Below are 21071 nucleotides of genomic sequence, written 5' to 3'. Positions count from 1 at the left end.
TACTACTAGATGCGTTCTGATAGGGTCTTATGTACAAAACACAATCATGAGCGCACAGTTCAGGGGTCAGAGTGTAGAAATACAGAAAATGCGCCTCTCTGTCATATGCATTTGAAGGAGGATCTGGCAAAAAATGTGTGGAGCTATTGAAAGTGCAGCTGGTTAATCTGCTTGGTCTACTTAATTTTGAGCAACTAGTGGTGGATGTTTTTTACACATTTCTTTCTGCCACTTAAACTAGGCACAAATTAGCAGTAACGTCTCAAAAATGTGCTGTTGAAACATTTCCTTTATAAACAGGAGCCACGAGCCTCGAATGTGAGCTGAAACAACATTTACCAATTACATTATTTCAGCTCTTAAGATAGATGTACATAGTCTTATGTGAAATGTGGGTGTCCCTGGTTATGATTACATATTTTTATACAATTGGTTTTCTTTATTTTCTCGTAAAGTCAAAATAAGTTACACATCCTCTACAGAGAACATTTTTTCACATTTTTTTCCTGAATGTAACATATTGTTAAATGAATCATAAAATGCGGAACGTGCAATAACAAATTTAAATACGGGATTTTGTTCTGTCAACTTTAGTGCACAGTTTCTTTTTACCTGCTGAGTTTAACACACTGGGAACAAAACCATAAAATATGAAATGTGCATGGCTTTTGCACAGGCCACATTTTTTGTTTATATGTTAAATTCAGCAAATAACCAGTGCTTATGCGTTAAATTATGCAGATTTCTGTTTTCTGTAGAGGATGTGTTCATTTCACTCTACAGTTCATAATTTGAGAAGGGACGCTCAAACTTTTGTGCAAGATTTTGCTAAACATATTTATTGCATTGCTGAGAAGATAAATAGTCAAGGACTTTTATAGCCTTAAACCACTAAAGGCAATCAGGGTTTGGAACATGCCGTGGAATGTCATTTAATTTGCCTCCAACATGAGGGAGTTATAGCACTTTTAAGCTTACACTGAGCAGTCTTATAATAATCTCCATCTTAAAGCATCTTTGTTTAAGGAAAATACAAGATCAACTTACGAGGGATTGTTAATAACTTCGGTGAGAGCGTCCTTCAGGTCTTTGGTCTGCATTTTGTTGTATTCGAGCATAACAGCCGCTCCTTTGGTTTTCATGTGAAGCAGATTATCTGGCTGGTCGGCAAAGAGCGGAATGCCCACCATTGGGACACCATGGTAAATAGCTTCATATAGTCCATTAGTTCCACCATGAGTGATGAAGGCCTTGGTTTTAGGATGTCCTATCAGAGACAAATCATTAGAAATCATCACTATAACAAAGTGGTTTAGTATTCACTAGGCCAAAAAACAGCGTATATTAATATTCTGTGGATTTGCTGGCATCTGCAATAACATTCAGGAATGTTACACCATTTCAAATAAACAAATGTGTTTTGTCGAATGCTAAGGCAACTCTTTTTGAGAATTCACTATTGAGAGGTCATGTTATTTGCCTGGTGGCTCATTCCTTATTTATACAATTTAAGGCATTTCGTCTGCTTTGGTTCTGCTGATTGAATGAAAACTGACAGCTGGAACGGACAATCATATTTGACAACTGGGAAGCATATCAGTCAGTAAGGCACTAAAGATTAAAAAATATTTGAATATGTTTCATGTGTCATATAACATTACTTCGGTCGATATAGGACAAATCAGTATTAAGTCACAACAACAATTAATCGTACAACACTAGTAACGCTGCATTGGTGCAGCAACGGCAATAAAGTAATATTAAAAGAACATGCTTTCAGTTATCTTACAATTATGTATGGGAACTTATTCATTTTAATAATAATAAAAAAAAAAAAAAAATTGCACTTAATGGTGCACTATGTAGGTTTTAGGGATTTGGAGACATCTCTGGAGGAAAGTTGTAATTGCACACGACATGCAGAAGAACATTTTGTAACATTGCTATGCTTCCCAGAGCAGATGAATCTGGTGACTGTGAGCCAATGCCTCTGACTTTTAAATTTATTATAACAGGCCTTACAGGACGACTCGCAGCAGTGCAGGCACCCTATTATTGAAGCGTGTTTTTTTTGCACCTGACTCGGTATTTATGATTCTTTAGATTTTAAAGAAATTTTTAAAAATCATACATAGTGCAACTTGAAAATTATCATTGTCATATTGGTTGGGCCCTAAAACTGTTCCTTACCTAGTAAGTCATTCTGGGGAATCCAGTCATAGAGTCTTGTGTTTGGAGCAAGAGTGTCTGGTTTCTCTCCTGTATACCGCCACAAGACCTGTAATTAAACACAGAATTCAGAGAAATGACAAAAAGAGAAAACTAGTAAGGCTAATAAGGCTGTTTATACTACACTAGCACCAAATCAAGATAATATCCAGCAGCAATGAAATAAACCTTCACCATTTTCCTTTCCCTTCCCTTTTTTCCCTTAAGAATATTAGATAAACAACTCTACTCCATGCAAGTGCTGTGGGTGGAATCCACTACTAAACTTGAATCAGATATTTTATGTACAAGGCAATGAACAAAACAATGAAATAAAATAGTTTTATGGAGAATGAACGGCAGTCAGATTCAACATGAATCAGCCTCATATCAAGATGGCTTATAGACCTTGAGACAGCGGGAATATTGATTTTCTGTTTTTGCAGATATAAACATTTCACAGTGTAATCTCAGACCTTCTGTGGGATCTGCCCGAGTGCTGCAGCGATGGTGTTGGCTCTCTCTTTGGTGAGGTTCTTCACCATGGAGCCCAGGGAAAAGACCACAATGCCATCATCCCCTGAGCTCTGAACAAACTCCTCCATCTCCTACAAAATCAAAAAGCAAAGACAGATTCATGTTGGTTCTATGAGAATGTGTCTCAGGAAGCTGATTTAGACGCAACAGAAGTAAGTAGTTACATGCTGCTGCAGCACCAAAGAGCTGGCCGGGCAGAGGTTAGCCAACTGGTTGGCAAGCTACATAAGTTAGCTGGCTTGCTAAAGTGTTGGTGAAGCAGCTCATGTTAATGTTAGGTAAAAATTCAGGTTAGAAGTGGTCAGTTTCAGAAATAAACGGTTTCAGACAAGGCATGCTACACAGTTACAAAAAAGCCAGGAAACGTAAAATCACTCTTTCCGTGTGTGTTAGCTAGCTTATGTGTTTGGAGTTGTAGCTAACCTTAACCACTGTTTTGAAGGAGCAATTTCCACTAGCTAATGTGGTTGTAGCACTAAGCACAACCTTATCCATAACCATTTATTGTACAACGTGAGCTCTCTCACCACCATAGCTAGCTAGCTAACACAAGTAGCTTGCAGGCTAACTGACTGTCATTTGTCCAAGCTGGAGGTTCTTTCGGCATCAACTCACTAAGGGCAGGAAAGGTTCTGTGGAACTTCATACTACTGGAGACACTGAGATTCTAAAGGGGCAATGACTTCCCACCCATTTCCACCCATTCAAATTGCACTTTAGTTGTAATTCAGTTGATGACCTAGTTTGACAAATTTTGGGTCAAAATACCATAGTAGGAACAGTCAAGCACATGAATGATTAGGCACTAGACATCTAACTACTAACCACTACTAATTGGGATTGAACACAAATATAAGCATTATTGGCCAAAAAAATTAGTATGCAGTAAAAACACTGGTGACTTCCCAAGGAGAAAATCAATCCTGTCCCTGACTGCGTTCTTACTTTCTGCAGTACCAGCAGATAAACTAGCCTGTAGTAAGGGTCAGGGTCAGGCAATAAACCTTTGTACACTCAATAATTTTCCCAATTATGTGGTAACTGTCAGGCCTAAGAGCCTCTCTTCTGTGCCCAAGGCCCTCTAGACAGAGATGGATTCTCCTAGCGTGTTCTAATGTTATTAAGAGCCAAGTGCAGTATAACTACTTCTACCAAAATAAGAAAAATGTCTAAGTGTACAAGAGCAAAGTAAAAAAAGACTTCAGTCGCTGAGTTCTTGTGGTTCTTTAATTGAGTGGCAAGATGTTTCCCGGACAACCACAATGCAAAGATCATCGCAAAATATTTTATATCCTATTTGGGGTGATGAAGTAATCACCCCTCCGCTTCTATAAAATTCTATACCATCATAGTTCATCATTTCTTCACTTTTCCTTGGGAACCCTTATTTACAAACATACATGATGTATGTTTTTTTTTTTTTTAAATATATCTTATCTTAGCTGTGCCAGGATGTTCCACTCTCCCAAGAGCATTGGCTTTTGACTGATTGCATTGTAAATTCACCTACTCCAGAGGCTTATCATCTCAAGGACATCTATCTCATCTATTTTATCATTTCAAGGACAGCTTCTTTGTTCTCACACAGCTGCATCAGCAGATTCTCACAAACTTCTAGAGGCCTCTTTGTTAAGAGGGCACTCTGGTGTCCAAGTTCCCACACAAACTGAGGCCTACTCCCATGCAGGGTAAGGCCTATCTTACAGTGTGAAGATTACTATTCTTTTGGTTAATAAATGCTTATTGTTAGAGCTATCAAATATAATGTTTACTCATTCAAAACATCCAACATAACTCAAGCATGCAAACATTCAAAAGACAGCCACAATGATAACCTTACTTTTGGAAGTGGTTTCGCAGGCTTGCAGTGCAGCCCCCCCACAAATTTGAAGTTTGGCAGGAATGGTCGTGGATACTCAAAGTCCCAGTAAGTTCTGATTAACCAGATGTCCGCTTTTCCCATAGTGTCACATAGCGTTGTGGGTTTACCTATGAAGTAAAGAAGCAAAGATGATGTGATACTAGATCAGTTCCCTGCTGTTACTTTAATGTTTCACAAAAATGCTAGAAAAAGTGAGGCTATTTTTTTCTGCTCCTAATTTCCTAGTACACTGGAAGACAGGAGCAACTGATGCTTAAGTTCAAACATTTTCAGCACTACCATGAGCTATGAGCACAAAGTAAAACATGCCAAAAGCTTAAACACCCCTTACCCATTACTCTGGTGTAATACTTATCAAACATGAATATCATGTGCAGTTTGAAAATTGCTGTGTGAGCAACATATAACAGCACGTTCTCTAACCGCTCTATGAAATCCATGTGGTCAGTGAGATGTCCTTGGGTTGCAACAGTGGGGACATAAGACGGTGGTGCAGGCAACTGACCGCACAGTCTCTCCATACTGTACGCCAAAGACAGTCGAATAGACACCAACTTAGGCAAGCCAAGGGTCTCTGCCAACAGATTACTGCATGGCAAGATGGGATCATACAGCAGTACATCAAAGTGTGATTCCCTAAGCGAAGCAATGAGCTCTTGATTTAGCAGCATCCCTTCACATGCTGCCTCAAAATAATGGTCAAACTCAGACATCATGTTCCAAAACACCATCAGAGTCCGAATCCCAGTTACAGTCTTGTTCATCCAAGCAATGATGAAGTTCTGCCACATGTTCTGTGCATCTTGTTGTTCCATGTTGATCTTAAAAACAATGTATTTGAAGTTCTCCTTTTGCGTGTAATTGATTGAAGGTGAGGCAGTGTGCCCAAGAACAGTCACGCTGTGATTCCGAGCGACCAGTTCATCCACGATTACGCGCATATTGTGCCAGTGACTGTAATCACCAGGGACCACCAGTATGTTACCACCGAGAGTGATTTCAGACCTGATTAGTAGCAAAGCCACCAACGGGAGAAGATGTCTGTATATCATAATTGCAAGCTCCCTGACTACTTGCTGCCTCTGCTGTCAACCTCACACACACCACTGGAAACCTCAACCTTTAACTCTAAGTCACACAGAACTGGGATATACAAAGGGTGAGTGTACATTCACCAGACTGTTTGCTCTATGCACCGCCTCTAAAAAGTCCATAAACTTAAACTGCTGGGTCTCATTAGCACAAGCTTATCATTTCCCATGTACTACTCCCACCTGGAAATTTAGCCTATACAAAAGCCGGATAAGCACCACTTAACACCTTTAATAAATCAAGCGGAAAAGAACACAATCTATAAAGCCACCATGACAAAAATCAAGTAATTGAAGCAAATATTTGAAGCTATCATAGGCTGTTCAGGATGACTGCGGAAAGCTGCCCCAGAACATGTCAAAATGAGGACCTGACCAGTTGACCAAATTTTATTCACACCACGCCAGATAATGCTGTGATAAGATATGAAAAGGCTCCAATTTTGACACAGATTTGAAAAAACTGACATTTCCAAGCACAGGAGCTGAGATTACTGACTGGTATATTAAGGGTTGATTTCTTGGACAAGCATTAAGACTACGTTTTTCTTTCAGTAGATAATCGCCATCCACAATGTTGCGTAGTCCAAGACTTGATCTCTATCCAGTAAAAACAATGTTTTGTGTCACTGCCTACAAAAACACACGTTCTTTCTTTTCACAATTTATGTTATGCAAGGTCATTCATATAGTTGAACCACATGAGGGCACTGAGGTGTCCGTTGGTTCTCATAGTTTCTCAAACCTTTTAACAACATGTGAATTAATTACGGTTCAAAGCAGTGCAGACATTTGTAAAAAACAAACAAATTAGGTGCCAAAACAAAATGGCCTTGGTGCTGTGAGTTAACTCAGAAAATCAGACATCATGTTCCAAAACAGCAACAAACTCTGAATCCTGGCAATAATCTGATTCATCCAAGCATTGGTAAGGTTCTGCCATGTGGTTTGTGTATCTAGTTTTTCCATGTTGATCTTAAAAACAATGTATCTTAAGTTCTCCTTCTGCATGTAGTTGACCAAAGCTGACACTATGTGGATAAGAACAGACACATTGTGATTTCAAGTGACCAGCTCATTCACAATTATGCACATGTTGTACCAGTGGCTGGTACACCAAGAACCACTAGTATATTACCACAGAGTTATTTAAGACCCGATTAGTAACAAAGCTACCAACGGGAGAAAATGTATGTATATCATGGTAGCAAACTATCTGACAGCTATACAACTACTTGTTGCCTCTACCGCCCAGCTCACACAGCCCTGAAAACCTCATCTTTGAACTTTGATTAAGTTGTACTGAACTGTTACAAGGGAAACAGGGTGAGTGTACATTCACCAGATTGTTTGCTATATGCACCGCATCTATTTAGTCCATTAACTTAAACAGCTGCTAAGGCTTATGAGAACAAGGTGATCAAGCTGGAAATTGGTACATACAAAACTTGCTATACAAAAACTTGCCAGATAAACATTTTTAAAACCAGCATGACTTAACACCTTAACAACAAGCACAACCGGACAAAGAACATTGTAAGACTGTTCTACCAAGCACCGGAGCTGGACTCGGAAGTTACTGGATGATGTATTAAGGGTTGATTTCCTGGACAGAGGTTAAGCCTAGTCCTGGTCTGCATTTTTCTTTCAGTGGATAATCCCCATCCCCAATGCTGTGTAGTCTCAGACAAGACTTCATCTTTATCTGCTAAAAATGACATTATGTGTCAGTACCTACAAAAACACACATCTGTTCTTTCTGTAATTTAAGTTATGCCAGTTTATTCATATAGTTGACCCAGATGAGGGCACTGAGGTGATCTCCTTCTTGCCCTCCTTCCCTTCTCCACCCCGCTATTACCCTTTGGCCTCCTTTAAGGCCTGACTATGTTTGTTCTATGTACCTCATTATTTGTAAGTCGCTTTGGATAAAAGTGTCTGCTAAATGTAATGTAATGTAATGTAATGTAATGTGACGGTTTTTCAGACCTTTTAACAATATGTGAAATAGTTACGGTTTGTAGGCATCTGTAAAAAAAAAAAACAAATAAATTACTAGCCAAAACAAAAAGGCCTTGGGGCTTTCTTACCTGTTATTTTGGTGTAATACTTATCAAACATTAGCATAATTTGCCGTTTGAATACTGCTGTGTGAGCAACATACAATAGCACATTCTCTACCCGCTGTATGAAGTTCATGTGGTCAGTGAGATGCCCTTGAGAAGCAACAGCGGGCACATACGACGGTGGTGTTGGTAACTGACCGCATAGTCTCTCCAAACTGTATGCTAAAGTGAATCGAATAGACAGCACCTGGGGGAGGCCGAGATTCTCTGCCAATAAATCACTGCATGGCATCATGGGATCAAATAGAAGCACATCAAAGTGTGATTCCCTGAGTGAAGCTATGAGCTCTTGATTAAGCAGCATTCCTTCACAAGCTGCTCCAAAATATTCCTCAAATTCAGATAGTATGTTCCAAAACAATGACAAAGTCTTAATCCCGGTGACGGTCTCGTTCATCCACGCATTAATGAAGTTCTGCCACATGATCTCTGTATGTGTTTTTTCCATGTTGATCTTAAAAACAGTGTATTTGAAGTTCTCCTTTTGCATGTAGCTGATCGAAGATGACGCTGAGTGAATAAGAACAGTCACACTGTGATTCCGAGTGATCAGCTCATCCACGATTACTCGCATGTTATACCAGTGGCTGAATTCACCAGGAAGAACCAGTATGTTACCACTGAAAGTGACTTCAGACCCAATTAGTAGCAAAGCTACTAAATGGAGAAAATGTCTGTATGTCATCCTAACAAACTATTTTACAGCTAGACTTGTTGCCTCTACCATCCAGCTCACACCACGCTGAAAACCTCTTCTTTGAACTTTGATCAAGTTGTACTGAACTGGGACAAGGGAAACAAGGTGAGTGGGCTTTCACCAGATCGTTTGGCTCGAAGTTACGCCTCTAATCAGATCATGAACTTTCACAACCCTTATGGGGCTTATAGGTATGAGCTGATCATTTTGTCCAGGCACTGTTCTTACCTAGAAATCAAAGCTATACTAAAACGTGCTAGTTTTGAACTTTTAAAACTGTAGAGCCATTTCATACCTTAAATAACCCAGGCAGAAAAGAACAAGCACCACAGCACAAACAAGACTGTAAAATCAATTTATGAAGCAATCCCTGTATTCTTACACGTGTTTGAAATGATCACAGGCTGTTGAGGATGACTATGGGAAAGGTGCCTTGGTACTTTGTAAAGTGAGAATTTGGCTGGTTGACCTAATTTTGTTCACATCATGCTGGACAACGCTATGATTAGATGAGAAAAGGTTTCAACTTTCACACAGAATTCAAAAATGTACATGACCAAGCACAGAAAATGTACCTAAACCGAGGTTACTGGCTAGTATATTTCCCAGAGAGGGATCAAGCCTGGTGCTGGACTACACTTTCCTTTCTGTAAATAATCTCCATCCAAAATGCTGAATGTGTAGTCCAGGACTTAGTCAGATCCTTCAAAAACATACATTCTTTCCGCACTTTACGCTATGCAAGTTCTTTAATATGGTTAATCCAGATGAGGGGACTGAGGTTTCAGTTGTTGCCCTTAGATTCTCAGACGTTTTAACAATAACAAAAGATGCCAAAACAAAGGAGGCCTACCTTACCCATTTTTTTGGTATAAAACTTATCATACGTTGACATTGCTTGCAGTTTAAATACTGTGGTGTGAGAAATGTACAGCAGCACATTCTCTAACCGCTCTATGAAGTCCATGTGGTCAGTGAGATGTCCGTGGGAGGCAACAGAGGGCACATACGAAGGTGGTGTTGGCAACTGACCACACAGTCTCTCCATACTGTATGCAAAAGTGAGTCGAAGAGACACCACCTGGGGCAAGCCGAGGGTCTCTGCCAATAGATCACTGCACAGCATCATGGGATCGTACAGAAGCATGTCAAAGTGCATCCCTCTAAGTGAAGCTATTAGTTGTTCGTTAAGGAGCATTCCCTCACATACTGCCTGAAGATAACTCTGAAATCCAGACATCATTTTCCAAAACAAAGACAAAGTCTGAATCCCAATTGCCGTCTGATTCATCCAAGCATTGATGAAGTTCTGCCACATATTAATTGCGTCTTGTTGTTCCATGTTGACCTTAAAAACAATGTATTTAAAGTTCTCCTTTTCCATGTGCTTGACCGTAGGTGTGGCAGTGTGCACGAGAACAGTCACGCTGTGATTCCGAGCGGCCAGTTCATCCACGATTATGCGCATGTTGTGCCAGTGGCTGTATTCACCAGGAAGCACCAGTATTTTACCACTAAGAGTGATTTTAGACCCACTTAGCAGCAAAGCCACAAAGGGGATGAAGTTGCTGTTAACCATCATATCTGAATTTACAGCCAGACTACTTGTTGCCTTGTTACAGTCAAGCTTGCATATCCCTGAAAACCTCATCTCTGGGCTTCCTGATTTTAGTGATACTGAACTGGGACAAAGGAGAAGGGGTGGGTGCACTTTCACCAGATAGTGTTTGCTCTACACTCTGCCTCTTATCAGTCCCAGAGCTCATAAGTACAAGCTGATCTTTTTTCCAAGCTCTGTTTTTACCTGGCTATATAAAAAATTGCCAGAGTTGCCAAGCACTTTTAAAACTCCATCACCACTTGACACCTTTAATAAATTAAGCAGAAAAGTAAAAGCACCACTGGACAAAGAACTCGGATGGCTATGAAGCCATCGTGACTAATCTTGCAATTGTTTGAAGCAGAAGTCACATGCTGTTCAAGATGACTGTGGGAAAGGTGCCTCAGGACCTGAAAGTGAGGATATGATCCCATTTTGTTCACATCGTGAGAAATAATGCTGTGAATAATGAGACAAACTTGAAAAATTTACAATATCATGTACAGAAAATATACTTTATCTGAGGTTACTGGCTGCTACATTAAGGTTCAGATGCCAGGACAGGGAGCAAGCCTATTCCTCGGCAATATTTTCCTTTCTGTAGATAATCTCTATCTAAATGCTGTAGTAGGTGTCAGCTCCTTCAAAAACAGAGTTATTTCAAGCCCACTGAGCAGCAAAGCCACTAATGACAAGATGTAGCTGTTTACCATCATAGTAAACATCATTTACCAATAAATACTCTCTGATTACTTGTTGCCTCTACAGTCAACCTTGCACATTCCTGAAAACCTCATCTCTGAGCTTCCTGATTTTAGTGATACTGAACTGACAAAGGAGATTGGGTGAGTGCACTTTCACCAGATTGTGTTTACTCTACACTGTGCCTCTTGCCTCAGTCAATGAACCCACATAAACCCTGGTATGACAACTGGCTCACATCATGAATTATTCATGATTATTTTTTTCTTAAGACTAAACTGAAATTTCAAAGAACAATTTTAAGTCTGCCTCACACCTTAAAAAAAAACATGCGTGGAAATAATCTTGCACGTCTTTGAAAGTGATTATCCCAGGCTGCTCAGGACAAGTGTGGTAAAGGAACCTACTTGACAAAATTAGCACACTGATTTATAGGGTACCCAAGGTCATGTGTTGAGGATCAGGAGAATTAGACTGAAAGTCATGTTTAATTTTTTCCTCATTGGCATTATTTCTAAAACCTGTAAACGAAACCTTTAAAACAGAAGGAGAATGTGCACGCCTAGCAAGAATTAAAAAAAGGAGATTGTCATTTACCCATTATTTCAGTAAACAGGTTATGCCATTTTGTTTTGACCACGAGACTGAACACAAAATCTTGAAAAATATAAAAAAAAAAGTTTTTCAGTCTCTGAGGAAAATCCATTTGATCTGTGTACCCGAGGGCAGCCCCTGGCACGTAGGAGGGTGGTGTTGGCAGCTGTCCGCAGAGTCGCTCCATGGAACTCCCAAAAGAGAATCTCAGACTGACGACAAATGGCAGGTTCAGTTTCTGGGCCAGCAGTTCCCCACAGAAAACCATGGGGTCAGTTAGAAGGACCTCGAATTCTTCCTTATTCCACTTCTCCATTAGATCTTTACGAGCAAAGAGATTTCGGCAAAAGACATCATTCTGCTCTGATAGCACATCGATGAGTCCCTTGATCTTCAGAGAAGCCTGGATAATGTTGTCATTTGGCAGGTCATAGGTAAAATACTTTACAAATTTTTCAAAACTCTCAATGAAGTCCTGCTTGGTGTGGGGCACCTGAATAATGTCCACATTATAGCCCGGAGACTGAGTCGTCTTCACAAATGGTGTAGCACTGTGGGTAACTACAGTTATATTGTGTCCTCTTGCGATCAGCTCTTCTATGATGACTTTGACATTCAGCCAGTGGCTAAATTCTCCTGGCCAGATGAGGATCTTTCCTGCCAACACACAGCGTGGAGCCTGGCCCAGGGTGAGAAGAAGCAGAAGGCAGAAAGCAGCTCGCTTGCATGCTGTCATGGTGGAAAGTTGAACCAGGTGCCTCAGCACACAATTTTAAAAGGCAGCACGTCTATAAGCACACACATTGCACAAGCCACAAAAGAACAGACTGACCTTTATATCCTGATTTCTGCTGATGACATGGTTATGTCACATTGTTTTTCTCCTGCCTTTGACGTGCCAAAAGGCATCATTATTCAAAAAGAGTTTGTGAGTGCCAAAAGTATGTGGACCTACAGGATTAGCAGTTAATTTGAAGGTGAAATTAGAGTCAGGTGTTTTCAATCAATGGGATGACAATCAGTGTGAGGGGGCACCCTGTTTTATTTTAAAAAACAGGGATCTATCAAAGTCTGCTCTTCACAACACGTTTATGAAAGTGTATCATGGCCTGAACAAAGGACATTTCTGAGGACCTCAGAAAAAGAGTTGTTGATGCTCATCAGACTGGAAAAGGTTACAAAACCATCTCCAATCCACAGTCAGATTGTGTACAAATGGAGGATATTCAAGACCATTGTTTCCTTCCCCAGGAGTGGTCGACCAACAAAGATAACTCCAAGAGCAAGGCGAGAAATATTCGGCGAGGTCACAAAGGACCGCAGGGTAATTTCTAAGCAACTGAAGGCCTCACTCACATTGTCTAATGTTGATGGGTCCACCATCAGGAGAATACTGAACAACAATAGTGTGCATGGCAGCCACTGCTCTCCAGAAAGAACATTGCTGCTCATCTGCAGTTTGCTAAAGATCATGTGGACAAGCCAGAAGGCTATTGAAAGAATGTTTTGTGGATGGATGAGACCAAAATAGAACTTTTTGGTTTAAATGAAAAGCGTTATGTTTGGAGAAAGAAGAACACTGCATTCCTGCATAAGAACCTTATCCCATCTGTGAAATGTGGTGGTGGAAGTATCATGGTTATCATCAGCTTGCCATCATTGATGCAACAATGATTTCTGAATTATATCAGAGAATTCTAAAGGAAAATGTCAGGACATCTGTCCATGAACTGAATCTCAAGAGAAGGTGGGTCACGCAGCAAGACAACGACCCTAAGCACACAAGTTGTTCTACCAAAGGACGGATAAAGAAGAATAAAGTTAATGTTTTGGAACGGCCAAGTCAAAGTCCTGACCTTAATCCCATCGAAACATTGTGGAAGACCTGAAGCGAGCAGCAACATCCCAGAGTTGAAGCTGTTCTGTACGGAGGAATGGGCTAAAATTCCTCCAAGCTGGTGTGCAGGACTGATCAACAGTTACCGGAAATGTTTAGTTGCAGTTATTGCTGCACAGGGGGGTCACACCAGATACTGAAAGAAGGTTCACATACTTTTGCCACTCTCAAATATGTAATGCTGGATCACTTTCCTCAATAAACAAATGACCAAGTATAATATTTTTGTGCCATTTGTTTAACTGGGTTCTCTTTATCTACTTTTAGGACTTGTGTGATTCTAAAGGGTTCACAAACTTTCAAGCATCACTGTATTTTCACTCCTGTCCTTTGTTTTGGCCCAATCCCATTTCTTCTTTTTACCCCTCCCCCTTGAAACTGAGTCACAAGGCATAGTGGTTGAAATCTTTCCACTAGGAAATGAGACAACCCTTCAAGAACCGGATACGTCATCAGTTGTCGTCAGCGACTTTTACGTGAACAGGCGAGACGAGGTTTTCCGGCCATTTCCAACATGCCGTCTCCAGCTGTGGTGATCTCACTTGTGTGAGATGAATCATATTTAAAATAGCCTGGACAAATAATCAGGACGTGTTTTCCTGCTTTGTCTCCATACTATAGCAACAATGGTATATCACATTGACATTTGCCATTTATCCGAAGGAGAGCGAAAAGCAGGCCGCTCGCGATTCAACCACAACTTCAGTTTTACGTGTCAATCAATCAAACGAATCACCGAATAAAAAAAAGGAGCACAAACAAAAAACTACATCACTTCATTGACAGCTACTAGCCCTGCTCTGTAGGCGACCCTGCCAGTCTGCAGTGACTGCAGAGGAGGGTAAAGTTCAGTTCCTCACTGCTTAAATACATATAGGGCATTAAACGCCTTCAAAGAGGGGGGACAATTATTTATTATCACCTGCCTCTAATTCTTCAGTGATATGAAGCTGACGTCAGCTATTTGCTAGCTTCTTTTTTTTTTTTTTTTTCTGTTCCACCTTAAATGGAGCTGCAGTTCTGACACTCCAGGCACCAGAATGTAACTGCTGCACTATTTATGGTGGAACAGGAAATTTAGCCAGCTAGCTACCAAGACATCAGCAAACTACTGGCAATTTTTATGCTTGTTATGAAGAAAATTGCCATAATATATTGAAACATTAATCTAAGATAATGCAATGTTTGTCGTCATTTTTAACAGAGAAAATACTCGCATTACTCAGGTTTCTTTGGTTGCTTTAGCAAAAATATAAAATCTGCTTAAATCACATCCTACAGTGGTGCCACAGTAATCCCTGCAACACTAGTCAGTATCTCTACCTTTATTGTGCATGAAACTGACAAGAGGCAAGGGATACAGAGCGGGAGCCTGTTTGCTTTACATATGTCCTTTTCAGCTCCATAAACCCTGATGTATGACCTTGCAGTCAGGTGAAAGGCTAGAGTCACCCCTCATCCATAATGGGCCCATTAGTGTAAATGTTGAAGAAAAAAAATGTTACAAGAATTCAATTTTATAAAGAATTCAAACGAAGAAGCTGCTTTCAAAACAGAAAGATGTGCATGCTTAGCAAGACTTGAAAAAGGGGATCATTGTTTACCCATCATTTCAGTAAAGAGGTGATCCCACCTCCTAGTCACAAGACGGAACACAAAATCTTGAAAACGATAAAACAAGAAATTGTTCAGTCTCTGAGGGAAACCCATTTCATCCGTGTACCCGAAGGCAGCCCCCGGCACGTAGGAGGGTGGTGCTGGCAGTTGTCCGCAGAGTCGCTCCATAGCACTTCCAAAAGAGAATCTCAGACTGATGATAAATGACAGGTTCAGTTTCTGGGCCAGCAGTTCCCAGCAGAAAATCATGGGGTCAGTTAGAAGGACCTCAAATTCTTCCTTATTCCACTTCTCCATTAGATCTTTACGAGCAAAGAGATTTCGGCAAAAGACATCATTCTGCTGTGACATGAAGTTGATGAGCTCCTTGATCTTCAGAGAAGCCTGGATTATGTTGTCATTTGCCATGTCATACGTCCAGTATTTTATAAATCCATCCATTCGGTCAGTGACGTCCTGCTTGGTGTGGGGCACCTGGATAATCTCCACATTGTAGCCCAGAGACGGAGTTGTGTTCACTGATGGTGTAGCACTGTAAGTAACTACAGTCACATTGTGTCCTCTTTCGATTAGTCCCTCTATGATTACTCTAAAATGAAACCAGTGGCTAAATTCTCCTGGCCAGACGAGGACCTTTCCTGCTGTCACACAGTGTGGAGTCTCGCCCAGAATGAGAAGAAGCGAAAAGTAGAAAGCAGCTCGCTCGCACGCAGTCATGGTCAAAAGTAGAACCAGGCACCTTATCAAACAATTTTAAAGGCAGAATGTCGATAAGGACCCAGTGAGAAGCCAGGAGCCCCAAACTGAACCACCCACCACACAGAAAAAAACTGACCTTTATATCCTGATGCATTATGCATTAGTCTTATAATGCTTTCCAAAGGGATACTTTTGAGGAATCTGGCTAAAAGTCATGTCTTTAGATTAGTTGCTTACTAAGGCATACTGTCTACCACAAATTAATCAGCAACTAATATGTAACCCACCAAAGGGTCTTTACGGTTCAAGGATTTACATTTACATTTACAGCATTTAGCAGACGCTCTTATCCAGAGCGACTTATAGAACAAGAGCGACTGCTAGAAACAAATATGTCACTGCAGACACCAAGAGAAAAAGAAACAGAATTGAACGCAGAACTCTGTGCCATTCAATGCAATACAATAACAATAAGATACAATACAATAAACTACAATACAGAGTGCAGTACAATACATTTTTGGATTTAGGATTAAGCTGTCAACTGCATCCCACTGCAAGATGGAAAGGCAAAATTCTGGAAGTATATCTGCCTTAAAGGGATACTCTAGCCAAAATAAAATATGTAACAATCACTACATCTGTAGTAACCATGCTTGAACTACATTCTACCGTTTTGCCACAGTAATCAGCCCATGTGTTAAACACAAGGCCCATGGGCCAAATCAAGCCTGTGGCACAGTTTTATCTGGCCCTCAAAGTAATTTTGATTTTCCATTCATTTTAGCCTGCATCACAATGCTCTGCTCTACAATCCTCAGCATCCGCAGTATCCCCAGCATGCATACGACACTCAGCAGCTCAGAAAATCATCCCAAGAATTAATGAACTTGGAGCAAAGAAAAGATGCCAGGTGTCTAGATCAAGCACATGGGCAGGTTTGAAAGATCGACCTTCTGGGAATATTTAAAGAGGTTTCTATAGCCCTGTAGTCTATTGTATATACATATTTCAAGTACAACCCAATTCTAAACAAGGCGCTGTGTAAAATGTAAATACATGTAAATAAAATCAGAATGCAAAGATTTGCAAATCTCATAGAGCTATATTTTATTCACAATAGAAGACAGAGCCCATATCAGAAAAGTATAACATTTTACCATTTCAAGAAAAACATTAACTCATGTAGAACTTGATGGCAGCAATGAATTTCAAAAATGGGACAGGGGCAACAAAAGGCCGGAAAAGTAAGTGGCACTAATAAAAACTGGAGGGGTAACTAACTCATATGACTGGGTAGAAAAAAAGCTTTCTAGACATGGAGAGTCTCTCAGAAGCAAAGACGGGCAGAGGTTTCTCAATCTGCCAAAAACTGCGTCTAAAAAATATGGAACAATTTCAGAAAAATGTTTCTCAAGGTAAAATGGCAAATACTTTGGATATCCCACCATTTACAGTACATAATATCATCAAAAGATTAAGAGAATCTGGAGAAATCACTGTATGCAAGAGACATGGCTGACAGTCAATATTGGATGCTTGTCATCATCGTGCCCTCAGGCGGCACTGCGTTGAAAACAGGCATGATTCTGTACTGGAAATCACTGCATGGGCTCAGGAACACTTCCAGAAATAATCATCTGTGAACACTGTTCGCTGTGCAATCAACAAATGCAAGTTAAAGCTGTATCATGCAAAGTAGAAGCCATATGGCAACACGATCCAGAAACGCTACCATCTTCTCTAGGCCAAAGATCATTAAAAATGCTCTGTGGTCAGATGAATCAAAGTTTTAAATTCTTTTTGGAAACCAGGGGTCGTTTCCTGTGGACTCAAGAGGAGACGGACCCCCCAGCTTGTTATCAGCGCAAGTTCAAAAACCTGCATCTCTGGTATGGAGTTGCATTAGTGCCTATGGCATGGCAGCTTACACATCTGGAAAAGCACTGTGCTCCCATCCAGACAACGTCGACGACTGGAGCCTGACACATGAACACTAAAGAATGCAGGTGCACCACATTGCATGAGGATGGTGGGAGGACACAAGACAGCTCCTGCGATAGGTATCATGGTGGTCAGCAAATGCAGTCAAATGTAAGTCTTTCAAACGTACCTGGGGACTTGATCTAGTCATCTCACATCTTTTCTGATGCAAGTTCACTAATTCTTGGGACCAGTTTCTGAGCTGCTGAATGTTCATAGTGTTCACAGTTGAAATGCAGGTAGTGTGTTTGCTGATGTGACATGTGACATCCCATAGATTTTCGCTTGGGGCAAAGGGGTGTCAACACAAATTATGTTGCTGTGCATGGTTATCACAATGTCTAACACAAATATAGACATTTTTTACTGTATTTTTGGGTGTTTGTTATGTTGAGAATAGTAAAACTGTGGTAAATCTAGGACTACTTTGCCTTATAACACTCTATATGTATTTCTCCACCAAGTGAGGCTTTTAAAAATACACAGACTCACTTTTTTATGCATTTTTGTGACCGATGAACATTTTTGCACTATAAACTACATGAGTCCTTTTTAGCATCTCGAAGTCTCGAAGATTAGGAACTGATGGTACACTCTGAACAACATATGAAAAATGATAGCTGTGGGAGAAAGGCCAGCACAAAGGCCAGCGCACCCCCCGATTATGCAACTGGGATGTGAACCTTGTCATGAAAGGGATTATTAACGGTTGCCTGTGAGAAATTTATAGTGAGTTAAAACCAAACCAGTACAGCTGCGTGTGATTCAAACTGCACAATACAGCACTGAGATTAATGAATGATTTCCCTTCCAGACCTTCTATTTAGCAATTATTCAGGACAAAGTTTAGGGTTATTCTGTGAAAACTGATGCCTGTTCCTCATTACTTTTAATGCACTTTACAATTTGACAAAGAATAGGCTTAAAATCAGGTGAGTGGCTGAGGTCACAATTAAAGGGTGTACCCTATATTCTTCATGTATTTTAACATTTTCTCTCTTGTGTCCACTTCTGGGTTTCTGGGTGGGTTTATGTACCAAAAATAGTTGTAATTTATATTTATACAAAACATTTTACCCAAATAGACTTTTTATCCAAAATACTTTTATCCCTAAAATAAAAATATGAAGATGTCTTTTTTGGAAAGCATAATATGTAAATGAGCTGTGTTCTGAATTGTGTTGCCCTGTATTGTGTTTCCTTTAAAAACAGCCTTGAATGAAACTTCAATGCGAATGGGTGAGGCTAAACAGCTGCAGGCTGAATTAGTGGATCTATGTAAATGGATTGGTTTTCATGAAACATTATATGGCTAATTCACTCAATTTAGTTTTTGACATATGAACTGCATGAACTGGAGCGCTGAACATAAACTTTTGAATTTTTAGCCATGTTTACACACCTCATCAAAATCTTTTATTAAAAATAGGAAAAATCTAAATTCCGACAAATGTGGCATTTAAAACTGCTGCTGCTGAAGTACATCCGAGTTTTTCGAATCCTCTTTTCACGTTAATGCTTTTGTGTCAACTTCCAAGCGATGTACTTGCTTAATTTGGATGGCACTTAATATGCCTAGGAGACCAAGAACAAGTGCTAGCGCATTTTCTTCTGCACAAGAAACGATTTTCTGAAAACTACTGCAGAAATTACAACGTGGAAAGAACAACTCAATTGGGAAACCAACGATCATTGCTTACCAACAATCTCTGCATACAAGGAATCCCACTTTATTGCAGTCACAAGACTGAACAGAAGATCCTGAAAGAGATTAAACAAAACGTTTTTGAGTCTCTGAAGGAAATCCATTTGATCCGTGTGACCAATGGTGACCCCGGGCACATAGGAGGGAGGCGCTGGGAGCTGTCCGCAGAGTCGCTCCATGGAACTCCCGAAAGAGAACCTCAGACTGATGATAAATGGCAGATTCAGCTTCTGGGCCAAAAGTTCCCCACACATATTCAAGGGGTCAGTCAGAAGGACCTCAAATTTTTCTTCACGCCACTTCTTCAGGAGATCTTCACGTGCAAAGAGATTCTGGCACAAGGCACGGTTCTGCTCTGTACCTGAGTCAATGATTTCCTTCATCTTCAGCGAAGCTTGAATTATGTTGTCATTTTGCAGTTCATAAATCCAGTACTTTACAAATGTATCCATTTGGTTGATGACATCCTGCTTGGTGTGGGACACCTGGATAATATCCACATTGTAGCCCAGAGATTGAGTTGTCTTCACTGATGGTGTAGCACTGTGGGTAACTATAGTTAGATTGTGTCCTCTTGTGATCAGCTCTTCTATGATGACTTTCATGTTGAGCCAGTGGCTGAATTCTCCTGGCCAGATGAGGATCTTCCCTGCTGACACATAGTGCAGAGCCTGGCCCAGAATGAGAAGATGCAGAAGGTAGAAAGCAGCTATACTGCATGCAGTCATGGTGGCAACTACAACCAGACACCTCAGCAGGCAGACTAAAATTTCAAAGACGGAGCGAGAGCATAAATAGCCAGAAATCCAACATTATGCAATGCAGCATCAGAGGAAACCCAGCATAAGATATACGTTACCACCTCAGCCCTTTATCTCCATGGCTGCATCCTCTAGGGGCTACATTTTCTTGAAATGAAGTCACAAAACTCTGATTGCGCTTTGAATTCTACAAACACAAAGCAAGAAGGAGGTGCCTTCTTACAAATCCTATTATTGCATAGTTTTGAACACAGTCTCATTTCCATTTGAGAACAAAGAATTACAGTCTACTAGAACTAAGCACAAATACTTTTTGCATAATACAAGTTCATAACAGTTTAATCTGCAGCATGACATTCTCTTAATGTTCACAACCTCTGATATAATTGGAAAATCCAGTTATTGTATAACTGGCACAGTTTCTGTCCAAAAAATAAGCAAGAATTGACAGGACAGCAGCGTGTAATGGCAGCATGACATTATTGATCACATTTTTTCAGATATTTGCCAAGTCTGCTCTAAAAAAAGGTTCAATATAAGAACAAAAATGGTTCTATGACAACAGTGGAACCTGTTGTTCAGTCAGTACTGCCAAGGGGAGCTGGGGAAGGCCAGAGGGGGACACCAGGCTCAACAGCGGTGCCACAAGCTATGAGGAGAGACCAGAGAAAAGTGACTGGATTCATTAACACCAGTTAGTTGCCAGGTTCCCTGCGATGGACTGGCAACCTGTCCAGGGTGTATCCTGCCGATCGTCCAATAATAGCTGGGATAGACTCCAGCACCTCCCCAGAAGGAGACGCGACACAGAAGATGTGCGTGTGTGCGTGTGTGTATGTGTGTGTAGTTGCCTGGTTTAGTTGAAATGTTAGAGCCAGGTAAATCACCAAACTGTGCTGGATTCCAGCCCTCAGCACCCCACACCTGCTTAAATATAAGGGGGGATGGCAATCCTATGATGTGTGGTATTAG

The 21071-nt window shown here is 40.5% G+C and overlaps 2 protein-coding genes across 12 annotated transcripts in view; both read right to left on the bottom strand.

The window, feature by feature from the left end:
• The window catches only part of LOC108430447 (UDP-glucuronosyltransferase 2C1-like), a 42312-nt gene that overhangs the window by 1921 nt on the left and 19320 nt on the right, over positions 1-21071 (bottom strand). For 4 of the 11 annotated variants that reach the window (XM_017702938.2, XM_017702932.2, XM_037533366.1 and 1 more), the window contains exons 2-5: positions 4586-4734; positions 2685-2816; positions 2191-2278; positions 1048-1267 (exon numbers count right to left, since the gene is read on the bottom strand). In XM_017702938.2, the coding sequence (XP_017558427.2) occupies positions 1048-1267; positions 2191-2278; positions 2685-2816; positions 4586-4734 (589 nt within the window). Of the gene's footprint in view, positions 1-1047; positions 1268-2190; positions 2279-2684; positions 2817-4585; positions 4735-4958; positions 7582-7808; positions 8299-9399; positions 11417-11440; positions 12227-12269; positions 12295-19333; positions 20149-21071 lie in introns of those variants that run through there. The other 7 variants (XM_017702937.2, XM_037533368.1, XM_017702936.2 and 4 more) reach the window with 7 other exon arrangements.
• LOC119262239 (UDP-glucuronosyltransferase 2A2-like) lies at positions 14881-15996 on the bottom strand. The gene has a single exon (XM_037533369.1). It carries the CDS (start codon positions 15666-15668, stop codon positions 14928-14930), a length of 741 nt encoding a protein of 246 aa, XP_037389266.1. The 5' UTR covers positions 15669-15996; the 3' UTR covers positions 14881-14927.

The sequence above is a fragment of the Pygocentrus nattereri genome, chromosome 23 (assembly GCF_015220715.1).
Source record: "Pygocentrus nattereri isolate fPygNat1 chromosome 23, fPygNat1.pri, whole genome shotgun sequence".
Lineage (NCBI taxonomy): Eukaryota > Metazoa > Chordata > Actinopteri > Characiformes > Serrasalmidae > Pygocentrus > Pygocentrus nattereri.
Note: the sequence above shows the minus strand (reverse complement) of the source record. Positions and strands in the feature narration are given on the sequence as shown.